We start from the raw sequence: 12,473 nt of genomic DNA, 5'->3' as shown, positions 1-12,473 counted from the left end.
CAAACGCTTACTCTTCGGTTAACGCATTAAGTTTCCTTTATTTTATATATAAACATATTGAACTAGTTGAAAACTTTTTCACATGTTTAATCGCTCTTGTCGAACTTGGAGCCATAGATGGGCACATACTGAAGGATGAGTTTCCAATCTGTGTAGTAAAGCAGGCCCAGACCAGCAGCTCCTCCAAAGCCAGCACCAGAGCGGATGCTAAAAGGTGAAAGAAGTTAGCGATCAGCATAAAAAACCTTGATTATGCAATATGTAAGAAAGAGGCAAATAATATTCTGATGATGCCCAGATAGTTATTATTTGCGCCAAATCAGGCAACTTACAAGGACGTCGCTATTTCAGCGTGCTTCTTGCCAAATGGGATACGGAAAGCCATTATTTATTAAATTGTTTGGAAGTTTTCCTATTCTCGACAATGAATTGATTCGCTGAAATGGGCTAAATAATACCAAAGCCACCAGGGCTACATTACTATTAGCTAACGTTATATGTGGCATTTATCGATGACTGTCAAAATATGATGATATGCAAAAGGCTACCATCTCTAATTGAAGCAAAACAAATTACCGCGTTTAGCCGGTGCTTCTCCCATATTTTAATTTTTGGGAGTAACTTGAATAAGAATAATGAAGTAAGCTTTTGTAAATGTAAATTTAGGTATAGAACTAATCATTATTTCAATTCCTTCAGGCTCAGTGTAGATGGTTTGCTTGTGTACTTTCCGTACGAGTATATCTATCCTGAACAATATGCTTATATGCTGGAATTGAAACGAAGTCTGGACGCCAAGGGACATTGTCTACTTGAGATGCCTTCAGGAACTGGCAAAACAGCCACCCTGCTCTCTTTGATTGTCGCCTATATGATTGAGCATCCGGAGACAATTAGAAAATTGATTTATTGCTCCCGCACAGTGCCCGAAATTGAAAAGGTTATAGCCGAGTTACAGAATCTTATGGTGTACTATGAGCGACACTCCGATAATCCACCTGCCATGACCGGTCTTGTACTGAGTTCCCGCAAAAACATGTGCATACATCCTGAGGTTAGCAAGGAGCGTGAGGGAAAGGCTGTGGATGGCAAATGTTATGGTCTGACAGCTAGTTATGTACGCGATAGGCATGAAATGGATGCCGAAACACCAATTTGTATGTGTCTATTGACGATTGTTTAAACGTGATTTAAAATTGTTTGTTTCTCATTCCTTTAGGCCAATACTTTGAAGGCTTCAGTTTGGAAGGCAAAGAAGCTGCTCTGCCAGTGGGCATTTACAGTATTGATGATATGAAGGAATTCGGTAGATCACGAAATTGGTGTCCCTATTTTATGGCTCGACATGCAGTGAGTTGTAATGAATATAGTTTGCAATTTGATACTGAAATAAAATCTTTGTTATTATCAGATTGCACACGCACATATTGTGGTATATAGTTACCACTATCTATTGGATCCAAAGATAGCCCAGGTGGTGTCAAAGGAAATGAGCCGCGAATCTTGTGTTGTATTTGATGAGGCTCACAATATAGACAATGTATGTATCGACTCTATGAGTGTTAAAATTAATAGGCGCACTGTGGAGCGAAGTACAAATGCTCTAAATCAGTTGACTAAATTAGTTCAAGAGTAAGTAATAATTTCCCTGTTGGAGGCATCACTTACTTCATTTGTTGATTCGTTTTGCAGGATACGCGAAGAAGACACAAATCGCCTTAACGAAGAGTATCAGAGAATGGTTCAGGGTCTTAAAGATGCCACTGTACAGCGGGATACGGATATGATATTAGCCAATCCAGTACTACCCAATGATGTGCTCACTGAAGTTGTTCCAGGCAACATACGAAATGCTGATCATTTTCTCAGTTTCCTGCGACGTTTTATTGAATATATTAAAACACGTTTACGTGTCCATCATGTAGTGCAAGAGTCATCGGCAGGTTTTCTCAAGGATATATCTTCAAAAATATGCATAGAACGCAAACCATTGCGTTTCTGTGCGGAACGTTTGTCCAGCTTGTTGCGTACTCTAGAAATTACAGATCTAACTGAATTTGGTGCCCTAACTCTGGTTGGTTAAGATAAAATAGATTTCCTCTTTATTTCGTGTCTAATATCTTATTATTTCCTTCATTAGATAACACATTTTGCCACACTAGTTTCAACGTATACGAAAGGGTTCACCATTATAATCGAGCCCTTTGATGACAAAACTCCAACTGTATCCAATCCGATATTGTATTTCAGTTGCATGGATTCATCCATAGCGATGGCTCCTGTATTTTCACGTTTCCAAACAGTGGTCATAACATCGGGCACACTATCACCAATGGATATGTATCCAAAGATCTTGGACTTCGATCCGGTGGTAATGAGTAGCTTTACGATGACTTTGGCACGTCCTTGTTTGCTGCCCATGGTGAGAGATTGAAATGGAATTTTATATCTATATAGTTTATCAACTTGGCTTTTGTTTTAGATTGTATCAAAGGGTAATGACCAGGTGGCCATTTCATCGAAATTCGAGACACGTGAGGATACTGCCGTTATTCGAAATTATGGACAGTTGCTGGTGGAAGTGGCGAAAACCGTGCCCGATGGTGTTGTTTGCTTTTTCACCTCCTACCTGTATCTAGAGTCAGTGGTGGCCTCTTGGTATGACCAGGGAATCGTTGACACTCTGTTGAGATATAAGCTGCTTTTCATTGAGACACAGGACAATGCCGAGACCAGCTATGCTCTGATGAACTATGTTAAGGTGAGTCGACGGCGGCCACTGCTATGGCTTCCGCCCGTACTTGACACGGATCTCTCGTTTTCATTTGTTTCTAGGCCTGCGATTGTGGTCGCGGTGCAGTACTGTTGGCTGTGGCGCGTGGCAAGGTCTCCGAAGGTGTGGATTTCGATCATCATTATGGTCGCGCGGTGCTCATGTTCGGCATCCCCTATGTCTATACGCAGTCGCGCATTCTCAAGGCCCGCCTAGACTATCTGCGTGATCAGTTTCAGATACGTGAAAATGATTTTCTTACTTTCGATGCCATGCGTCATGCTGCCCAATGTGTTGGACGGGCGTTGCGAGGCAAAACGGATTATGGCATTATGATATTTGCGGATAAGCGCTTTTCGCGCCAGGACAAGCGTTCCCGTTTGCCCAAATGGATACAAGAGCATTTGGTTGATAGTTTCTGTAATCTAAGCACTGAGGAGGCTGTGCAATTGGCCAGGCGCTGGTTGCGACGTATGGCTCAGCCGTTTACACGTGAGGATCAATTGGGCATTTCGTTGCTCACTTTGGCCCAGCTGGAGACGATGGAGCACGAAAAACTGGAAAGACAGGCCCAGGGGAAAGAGGGCGTGGGTGGTGAAGTTCAGGAATTGTAACGGGATGATGGGGGTGGGCAAAGGGGCAGCAAAGAGAGAGAGAGAGAGAAGGGGTTCTCCTTCCTTCCGGGCATAATAAAATACACCAACAAATGACATTGAATGCCATTTGAACACAACAAAATAACGTAAAAGTTAAATGTCTAATTAACGGTTAATTAATATTATTTATAATTTTGTTCGCCCGCCGTCATGACTAACGACGCTTTTGCTGCTCAAGGCAGTGGAAGCGAAGGCGAAAGGGCGCAAGCGTAACCAGAATTATATCTGTGGCTTTTGCATCTGTATTCGTATTTCTCCCCCAACTACAGCAAACAATCGACATAATGCAATTAAATGCAATGGAATTATTTTTGCAAACATTCATGTAAATCATTTATGTAAGGCGTTATGTTATGTATACAATTTAAAATTTTTACATTCGTGTTTGTGCAATAGTCAATCATATCAAGTTTAAGCTAACCGGAAGCTAATCTCAAGACCCCAAAGTTTTAATACTGTTGCCCCAATCTCCTAAAGGCTAAATGTTCCTGCTTAAAAGATATATTAAGATATTTATATGCCATTCCTCAATATACACACACAAGTAGGTTTTTACAGATTAAAGAGATAAGAGCTTATATCAGATTTAATGATTCCCCATGAAATGATTTGCAAAAACATTCTTAATCAACGTCAAGATTTGATTAGTAAATAAGGAGGTCCAGATAGATTTCAGACCTTGATTATGGCAGAAATTATGAAACTTTCTTAATGAGTTCCAAAAAGAAAAAAAGAAAACCCTTTCACAATGATTTATTTGTTAGCACTTTGATTAATTACTGATGAATAATTAATTAGCAGTACACCAGATCCGTTATGAATTTCTTTATTTAAGTTTGTGAAATGAGTTAAATTTAGGTTCTTTAATTATATTGAAATTATCAAAGTTAATTTCATTTATTAACTGATTAATTATCAACAATATTTTAGCACCTTTTTTAGGGATTACTGTAAAAAAAATGCCATTTTGAGTTATTGAATCAATTTGAGTTTTTTAATCAAATTAAAATCAAGTTGATAAACAAATTGATTAAACATCAATCAGCATATAAATATTTCTACTATATTTGGCAGCTTCGTTACAGTTAATAAACCAATTCGAATTCTTAATATATGAATTTTTGTTTCTCAAATTTATCAACTTTGTTTGCTTTTTTTTTGTTTTTGTTGTTTTTGGCAGGGGCTTGTGGACACTGAAATATTGAACCGTGGCGACCAAAACATATGAAATTTCATGCATTGCTTAACCTGAAAATATTAAAAAACAAAAAAAAACGTTATCAACTGAATGCGCTTCTGTCCAATAATTGGCAATGACTCGTTAATGTGGCTCCGTTATTGGCGTCAGCCGGGTTATCATTAACATAAAATTAACAATTTGTTTTTGCATTTTTCTGTCGAATTGATTTAAGGCAATGTTTGCTTAATTATTTTGTTTGTAATAAACCAGCAGCAAAAAAAAAAACGAAGAAGAGAAGGAAAACCAAAAAATTTCCTGACATTGACATCCTCGTGACGTTTCAACCTGCCCACAAAAAAAAAAAAACTTGTGCCGGAGAGGAGCTTTTTGGCCAGCGAACTGAGCTTTGCAAACCGAAACTAATAACCACGGCCATTTCACAGTCTCACACACTCCATACTCAGAGAGCGCAAAACAAAAAGTATCTAAATACAATTAACCGCGAGTTGAGTTTGAATCGTATCTCTCACGCTCGCAAAAACAACAGCAACAACAACAATGCAAAGAAATAAGAACTTTCGATTTTTCATAATAAAAAGGTTACAACTAAATCTCGGCCGTTTAGTCGGGTAGATGCTTAGGAAAGTAAAGCAAATCGAATTCGGAGGCGAGCGGATAAATAAATAATAAAATAAAAAAAACACAAATATCTTACGTTTTCAACTAAGGAACAACAACTAGTAACAATAAATTAAAAAAATATATATAAATAAATCACTTAATCATACGCAAGTGCATTGTGATCATACTAAGCTAGAAAGCCAAATTGAATTATTAATATTAATCAAAAAGAATCCTTCGAATCCAAAAAGGAGAAGAACTAATAAAAGAAAAATGAAACCTCAAGTCAACGAACAAAACACTCAAAATGGCGATGTGGCCACCGATGGAGCTTCGGTGGTGGATATTGATGCCGCTGCCACGATCACTCCGGCTGCAGCAGCGACTAGTACAACAACAACAACTTCTACTGCCGTAATGTCCAAAAATAGTCAACAATTAAAACTGGAAATGCTTAATATGGGCAATACTAACAGCAGCAACGGAAGTGGTAAGTAAGGAAGAGATAAGCTTATGTCTTCCTGAAAATGACTTAAAGTGCATAAAGTGATGTTAATTAGCCAAATTCATTAATTTCATAATGTAATAGAAGTTACTAAAACTTGTTACCAATTTCGTGTCCTTTGTAGAAATGTTTAAGTCAAGTTATAAGGATAAAAATAAGAAATGTGCTTTAAGTCGTGAATCATAAAATAATTTCTTAAGCACATATTGAATTTATAAAACAAAACGGAAATTAATAATTATTGTTTTTTTTTTGTTTCCCCTAAGTTCTATTAGAATAAATCATAGTAGTAGTCCTAGTCATATAGGTTTTCGTTCAGTATGTAGTATAGTAGAACCCCATATATAAGAACAGATTAGTGATTTAATATAAGAAAATAAAACCCCAATTGAGATAATTCAGCGAACAACTCTACAAGTGATGAATAATGAGTATTTCTGACTTATGACTGATCCAACATTAAGTCTTACAATTATAACGATCGATTGAAATCTGTTCTTGACATTTCATCATAAATTCTTTGTTATTCAATCCATGTATAGATCTATCTATGCCATACGCATATAACACATAAACCACAAAGAATATTTCCATTTATGAATTTCAAAACTCTCGAATTTCTGTCAATGTAAAAAATTCTTAACCACACAGAGACAAAAAAAGATAGCAAATTAAACATTAAGATACAGCTTGATGACAAAGAGAGAGAGAGATAGAGTGAGAGGGAGGGAGACAGAGGGGGTTTCAGATTTGAATTTGGTTTTCGATTTATTGACATTGACATTGAAAGTTTTGCCTTTGCTTTGCACACTTTACCCCTGATAAGTAAAGGTGAAGGAGGGGAGGGGCAGGTGGTAAATGGTGGTACTTCAATGAGAGCCACATTAAACATTAAAACATAAAGAAACCCAAAAAAAAAGAAAAAGAAAAAACCAACGAAAAAACACCAAGCAACTCCTCGGCTTAATCCGGTATATGGCCTGAACTGAACTACTTTGTTGAAGGTTAAAACCAAAGCAATTTAATTGCGAGTACCAAACCAAAACGGTTTTCAATTTGTTCGTATTTTTTTTGCTTCTGACTTTTTGTCAGTGAGTAGTAGTGGTAATAGTAGTACTTCACATTTGAGCGATTGCGGTCAATAATAAGCCGATGCAAAAGACAGAGAAAGAGAGAGGGAGACCCAAGACCAAGAGCAAGACCAAGATAATTCCAATAATTGTTACATTTAAAGGAATTCTCAAAAACTCCCGTCCCGTAAATATGTATATAACTGATTCCGTAATGCGTAAAGAATGCATCACACACCTGCCCTATGGAAAATGAAAAATGTTAATGGATATAACTTAATTGCCATGATTTAATTGTAATGTAACTAACAAGTTAACCCGACACAGCCAACAACCACCGCCACAGCCTCCATCGACATGTGGAAAGAGCATATGTATATATATTTCCCTTAAAGTGATTCAACTTTGTAGCTAATACTACTGCATATTACATATAGATCAGATGTCATCTACACCTGGGGTTTGGCTTATGTAAACTAGAGTGCCGTCTAAATCTACCTGAGAGTGGGCGAGAGTTCGATCTTAAATTTGAAGGAACAGAATTCAAAGAGATTTGCATGGGTTGGCATAAATTGACTTTTGTGTACTGCATAAATAAGTCGATTCACAAATGGCGCGATGGTGTTTCAGAAATCCCACAAGTTTGTCGACCTATTGACGCTTCTCTTAAAAGACTTCCCAATCAATAGAAAAGCAATTGTTCCATTTCTTGTTGTTCCTTTCCTTTTATTTATTCTTCTTTGATGGGTTTCCTTTTTTATTTTGTCTGTAGTTTGGCCAGATATTTACTACATGACAGTCTCCTCTTCCAGCATATATTCGGTAAGGTCTCCAGATCCTGATATCATGGTCACGGGAACACGATTCATTTGTTGTACTCTCTGGCTGGGCCAGACCAAAAGATCACAGCAATTTGTGAGCACCACCACATTGGTGTTATCTGTAGGATTGGACATCAAATTCATTGGTTTGTCGTAATCATTGTTTTTGCAATTCCGACGGAAACGATATTTAACGGGCAATGCACTGCCCATTACGGTCTCCTCGTCGAAATAGGAATACGATGGTTTATTAAGTGCCGGATTCGTGAGTGCTGGCGTTGTTAGCTGCAAAATGGAGATCAATACATTTAGCCAACTATAGTTAAAAAGAAAACCAATTCCATTGCTTCGTACCTCTTCCAAAACCAAAGATGTCTTTAACTGACCACAAGGATCACAATAGTTCGGCATTTTGTCTTCGGGTGGTGTTAGGCTTTCACATGGATCCTTTGCAACTGATTCCCTTTTATCGTCATTCCCATTTGCACTGTCTTTGCTCTTCCGTCGGTCATCTTCTTTACCATTGCCATTGGCCTTGCCATTCCCATTTGATTTCCTTTTCTGCCTGGGCTGAGGCTGAACCGGTGGCTTTGACTCCTCATTTCGAGCTTCAGTTTCCCGTATGATTTCCTCTTCAATGTCTATAAGACGCTTTACAGCACAATCTCCTTTAAGGAAATTTTTTATTACGGAAAAATCGCGAGGAACAGCTCCAATAACATCATAATCATCGCAACGCATTTGAACACGATGCGACATGATGTGATGAGTTTGGAGCGATGAGGAGGTGGAGGAGCAGGAAAAAGGAGGAGTAGGAAGATGTTGTTTAAATTTTGAAATTTTGTTTCGAAATGTTGGTATTTTCGAACCGGCTACTTGATGGGTAAATGATATTTCCAGCAATTTGACACCGCACTCAAAGCTGGCTAAGAAGAAACGAAAACAAAAATAAAAAGCCGAGACTGAAGAACTAAATCACTAACCTTGGCCATTTCGAGTTGGCGCCAACTGCCCCGCCTTCACCCAACGCCCACCACCTACTGCACACAAATACACGCAACAAGTTTTAAAGTCACATATACACACAAACACACAAACAGTTTGAGAGCATTTATAAAAGCTCTCTCTCTCTCTCTCTCTCTATAATACTCCCCCCATAGGGGGTGAGAAAAAATGTACCCAGTTGGAAATTGTCTGAGCACTCCGTTAAAGAGGAAAACATTTTGTTTTGACTTCTGAGCCGATGAATCGGATGAAACTGTCATTATCACAGGTCATCAATTAGCTAAAATTAAGCAAGAGAAAATTCTTGCTTGCTTAGAAGTTTTAATTTCTCAATCGTAAAAAGTCTGAAGTGAAGCTTTGCAGACACAGTAAGGCAAACGTAAGCGATTACTTTAACAGCCGAATTCCGACTGGGTCAAATACTGGGAGCGGAGTGTAAATACAGGGTTTGAAGTGGAATACTGTTGATTCGTGTATTTTTTTGGTTAATTATTACTATATAAATGTATAGTATACCTTGAAGAGCCATTCAGTAGAGCCAAACATTTCCAAGTGCCAGCATCTCAAGCAATAGCAAAAATTAAGAAAAAAAAAAAACAAATCGCGTAGCAGCAACTTTTTTGTTTATTTTTCGTTCTGAGAATTTTGTTCTTGATTTGAGAATTTTCTCAACTTAAAATGAGTTTTACACGCCAACTATCCGAGATGAGTGCAAGCGAACTAAATGATGCCATTGATGATACAAATTTCCCGCAAGCTCATATCCTTTCACGTGGACGCAACAATAGCATTTGTTCAACAAGTAGCACATCGGAGGCTGGAGCAGCTCCACCAGTGGCAACATCACCCACGGATGAAGTCGTGGCCAATGTCAGTGCCAGTGCCAGTGCCATAACTCCACCCACACGTCCACGCTTAATATTGAAGACCACCAATGGGAGCAGCAATGCCAATAGCGTTATTGATAATGATGGTACACAACCGCAAACACCAATGACCCCACGTACATCAACTACTCCAGGTAGCAGTAGCTTTGGATCAGAGGCCATTAGTGCATTCCACATATTTATGTAGACTTAGCCATTAGACATCTCTCGTTTGGCGCCAAGCGAAAACAAAACCAAACTCTTTGGTTGATAAGCAACATACATACATAGGTTCAAAAAGTTCAATAGGGTCAACAAAATCACTTTTAGTCGCTCTGCCTTATCATCATCGATTGTACTTACACATTTTTTGATTTGGTGTATGTTTTTTTATTTATAGTTCATATATATTTTTGTTTTTTTGTTTCTAGGCCATGAAAAATGCACTTTTCATCATGATTTGGAGCTGGATCATAAGCCACCCACACGTGAGGCTCTGTTGCCCGATATGGCCCGTTCCTATCGCCTGCTATTAGGTGGACTGGGCGAGAATCCTGATCGTCAAGGACTAATAAAGACACCAGAACGTGCTGCCAAGGCAATGCTGTACTTTACCAAGGGTTATGATCAGAGTCTTGAGGGTAAGTGATTTTGAACAATGGCAAGCCATTCAATCATGCGTTGGTGCGTCATCCCATTATGGCGGAGGGGGCTTCCAAATGTGTGACTCTTAAACTAGTTTCCATTTTCGAACAGTCCGCTAAGTGAGTGATTCCCCATGAGTCTTGGGGGGTACTTCACCTTTATCTATAACGTGCATTAGTCTAATTGCGTTGCAAGTGCTAGTTGAAGAAATACCGTTATTTCCTCAGTTAATTTTGGGGTATATGGAGACATTTATCTATCTTATGTACATATGTATGTGATTTGAATTCCATCATTTGTTTTGTATTTCAATACTGGTAAAATGGCTTTTGAGATACAATTATTTTGCAAATATTTATACAATTCTACATTTGCACGTTTATTGATTGTAGTTCTACGTATGCCACGCTGGACCGGTTCTTTAATTTTTTAAAATCAGGTTATAGCTATACATATATGTATGTAAATTGACACAACGTTAGGCAAAAACAAACGAAAGTTAATAGCCTTCGGCCTGCTTAAAGTGTTTACGACTAAAATGAAGAAAAAAAAAACTCCATCCACATCCACCAGCATCTCCCTAGTAGCATGACTTGGCTGATTTTTTGATTTAATCTAGCATTGAGAGAATACATACATATATGAGCTTTTTTTTGGGGGGGAGGGGGTTGGGAATGGCATGAGATTAGGAAACTGTGTGTGCCAAAATGAGAGAGAAAGTTGAAGCTCTATACCTAAGAATGGGCCAACAAGTGGCAAATGTACGACCCACTCAACTCCTTCTCCTACTCCTCGAAACCATTCCCTTTTCCATTTCCACTCGCTCTCGCATTCGAGAGTGCGCAAAAGTAACTTGAACTTAAACTTAAACATTTAACATTGAATAAAAATGCAACAGCAAATAAATCACAAACATGTTACACGATTAGAATCAAATTGTGCCAAAGGGGGGCCCATTGATTCTTGTAGAGCATGAGACAAGCAACCCTCACAAGACTCCGTGGCGCAACGGTAGCGCGTCTGACTCCAGATCAGAAGGTTGCGTGTTCAAATCACGTCGGGGTCAATTCGGAAAACATTTTTTGTTCTTTTTTTTTTTTAGATTAATTTATTTGTTTACATTTTTTTAGACGTCCTTAATGGCGCTGTGTTCGATGAGGATCACGATGAAATGGTTGTTGTCAAGGACATTGAAATGTTTTCCATGTGCGAACATCATTTAGTGCCATTCTATGGTAAGGTATCCATTGGTTATTTGCCCTGCAATAAGATTCTTGGCCTCAGCAAGCTGGCACGGTAAGCCTCAACGCAACCGAAATCATCTGGTTTTCATTTTCTATAATTTTTATTATTTAATTCTTACAGTATTGTGGAAATCTTTTCGCGTCGTTTGCAAGTTCAGGAGCGTCTAACGAAACAAATTGCTGTCGCAGTAACTCAGGCAGTTCAGCCAGCTGGTGTGGCTGTTGTTGTTGAGGGCGTGTAAGTATTATTTGTAAATTATATGTAATCTACCGATTTATGATCATAAATATATAATTTCTCTCTTTCAGTCACATGTGCATGGTGATGCGTGGTGTGCAGAAGATCAATAGCAAAACCGTTACCTCGACTATGTTGGGCGTTTTCCGGGACGATCCTAAGACCCGGGAGGAATTCCTTAACTTAGTCAATAGCAAATAGAAATGGGAATGGAATTAAAAACTGAACTTTATTTTTGGAGGCGCATACAATAAACCGAAACGATGGAGATTGAGAATATAAAACACGGAACGCAACGAACACAGGGTCCAATGATTAGTTTATTTTATTGTTTGTTTAGCTTTATTGTCTCTCTTCTGTCTACTTAATTTTTTTTTTTTTTTGGTCTTTAGTTAGTTCCTTGTTTGTTGAAAATTTGTAGATTTTTCGGTGTTGGGTAGAATTTATTTATTTCAATTTTTTATATTTGCAATATTTTGGTTTTTATTTAGAGCCGAAATTTATATCATAAGGGAACAACTAATGAGACAACGCAAGTGTCAAACGCAAACCGTTTAGGGAATTTACAATTTAATGTTAGATACAATTCGTAACTATACTTTGTCGAATATACAATATATACATATACTCATTATATATAATCCAATATGTATCTGTATTGTTCATTATATATGTAAAATGTTGTTTGCTTGTAGTAAGTCCCAAGCTGCTTATAAATTATACAATAAATTATGTATTTAACTATTGTTGAACAAAAAATCTTGGTTTTTTAATCAATATGAAATTTATTATCCTTAGTTAATAATTTATAATTAAATTTGTAAATTTTTGGGCTTCCCAATTAATGGA

At 37.8% G+C, this 12,473-nt stretch overlaps 4 protein-coding genes and 1 non-coding gene across 6 annotated transcripts; 3 read left to right on the top strand and 2 right to left on the bottom strand.

The window, feature by feature from the left end:
- Window positions 1-13: 13 nt before the first annotated feature.
- Window positions 14-452, bottom strand: LOC6640343 (cytochrome b-c1 complex subunit 10). The gene is made up of 2 exons (XM_002063394.4): window positions 333-452; window positions 14-207 (listed from the first exon to the last, which is right to left on the bottom strand). The coding sequence occupies exons 1-2, from the start codon at window positions 383-385 to the stop codon at window positions 87-89; spliced, it is 174 nt and encodes a 57-aa protein (XP_002063430.1). The 5' UTR covers window positions 386-452; the 3' UTR covers window positions 14-86.
- Window positions 453-548: 96 nt separating this feature from the next.
- On the top strand, window positions 549-4,518 carry LOC6640560 (general transcription and DNA repair factor IIH helicase subunit XPD). Its single transcript, XM_002063395.4, has 8 exons — window positions 549-640; window positions 700-1,157; window positions 1,220-1,350; window positions 1,412-1,632; window positions 1,693-2,074; window positions 2,141-2,422; window positions 2,483-2,761; window positions 2,836-4,518. Exons 1-8 carry the CDS (start codon window positions 636-638, stop codon window positions 3,385-3,387), a joined length of 2,310 nt encoding a protein of 769 aa, XP_002063431.3. The 5' UTR covers window positions 549-635; the 3' UTR covers window positions 3,388-4,518.
- Window positions 4,519-7,075: 2,557 nt separating this feature from the next.
- Window positions 7,076-8,517, bottom strand: LOC6640562. Its single transcript, XM_002063397.4, has 2 exons — window positions 7,981-8,517; window positions 7,076-7,911 (listed from the first exon to the last, which is right to left on the bottom strand). Exons 1-2 carry the CDS (start codon window positions 8,383-8,385, stop codon window positions 7,594-7,596), a joined length of 723 nt encoding a protein of 240 aa, XP_002063433.3. The 5' UTR covers window positions 8,386-8,517; the 3' UTR covers window positions 7,076-7,593.
- A 763-nt stretch (window positions 8,518-9,280) lies between these two features.
- On the top strand, window positions 9,281-12,383 carry LOC6640563 (GTP cyclohydrolase 1). 2 transcript variants are annotated; one of them, XM_023174776.2, is made up of 5 exons: window positions 9,281-9,655; window positions 9,929-10,138; window positions 11,273-11,438; window positions 11,508-11,624; window positions 11,696-12,383. In XM_023174776.2, the coding sequence occupies exons 1-5, from the start codon at window positions 9,310-9,312 to the stop codon at window positions 11,823-11,825; spliced, it is 969 nt and encodes a 322-aa protein (XP_023030544.1). In that variant the 5' UTR covers window positions 9,281-9,309; the 3' UTR covers window positions 11,826-12,383. The 2 variants fall into 2 exon arrangements, with proteins under 2 accessions (XP_023030544.1, XP_002063434.1); XM_002063398.4 differs by having other exon boundaries at window positions 9,283-9,652.
- On the top strand, window positions 11,137-11,208 carry Trnaw-cca. The gene has a single exon. It is a non-coding gene; the product is annotated as a tRNA-Trp (tRNA).
- Window positions 12,384-12,473: the final 90 nt, after the last annotated feature.

This window comes from Drosophila willistoni, assembly GCF_018902025.1.
Source record: "Drosophila willistoni isolate 14030-0811.24 chromosome 2L unlocalized genomic scaffold, UCI_dwil_1.1 Seg196, whole genome shotgun sequence".
Classification (NCBI taxonomy): domain Eukaryota; kingdom Metazoa; phylum Arthropoda; class Insecta; order Diptera; family Drosophilidae; genus Drosophila; species Drosophila willistoni.
The sequence above is the reverse complement of the archived record's forward strand: the minus strand, read 5'-3'. Positions and strand labels throughout refer to the sequence as shown.

Bases quoted from the DNA above. Each gene is read 5' to 3' on its own strand.
- LOC6640343 (XM_002063394.4), bottom strand. From the start codon at position 385: ATGGCTTTCCGTATCCCATTTGGCAAGAAGCACGCTGAAATAGCGACG. The intron at 208-332 runs GTAAGTTGCCTG...TTCACCTTTTAG, and splicing joins GCTGAAATAGCGACGTCCTT to CATCCGCTCTGGTGCTGGCT.
- LOC6640562 (XM_002063397.4), bottom strand. From the start codon at position 8,385: ATGTCGCATCGTGTTCAAATGCGTTGCGATGATTATGATGTTATTGGA. The intron at 7,912-7,980 runs GTACGAAGCAAT...TCCATTTTGCAG, and splicing joins CATCTTTGGTTTTGGAAGAG to CTAACAACGCCAGCACTCAC.
- LOC6640560 (XM_002063395.4), top strand. The intron at 1,351-1,411 runs GTGAGTTGTAAT...TGTTATTATCAG, and splicing joins ATTTTATGGCTCGACATGCA to ATTGCACACGCACATATTGT. The intron at 2,423-2,482 runs GTGAGAGATTGA...CTTTTGTTTTAG, and splicing joins GTCCTTGTTTGCTGCCCATG to ATTGTATCAAAGGGTAATGA.
- LOC6640563 (XM_023174776.2), top strand. From the start codon at position 9,310: ATGAGTTTTACACGCCAACTATCCGAGATGAGTGCAAGCGAACTAAAT. The intron at 9,656-9,928 runs GCAGTAGCTTTG...TTTTGTTTCTAG, and splicing joins TACATCAACTACTCCAGGTA to GCCATGAAAAATGCACTTTT. The intron at 11,439-11,507 runs GTAAGCCTCAAC...TAATTCTTACAG, and splicing joins GGCCTCAGCAAGCTGGCACG to TATTGTGGAAATCTTTTCGC.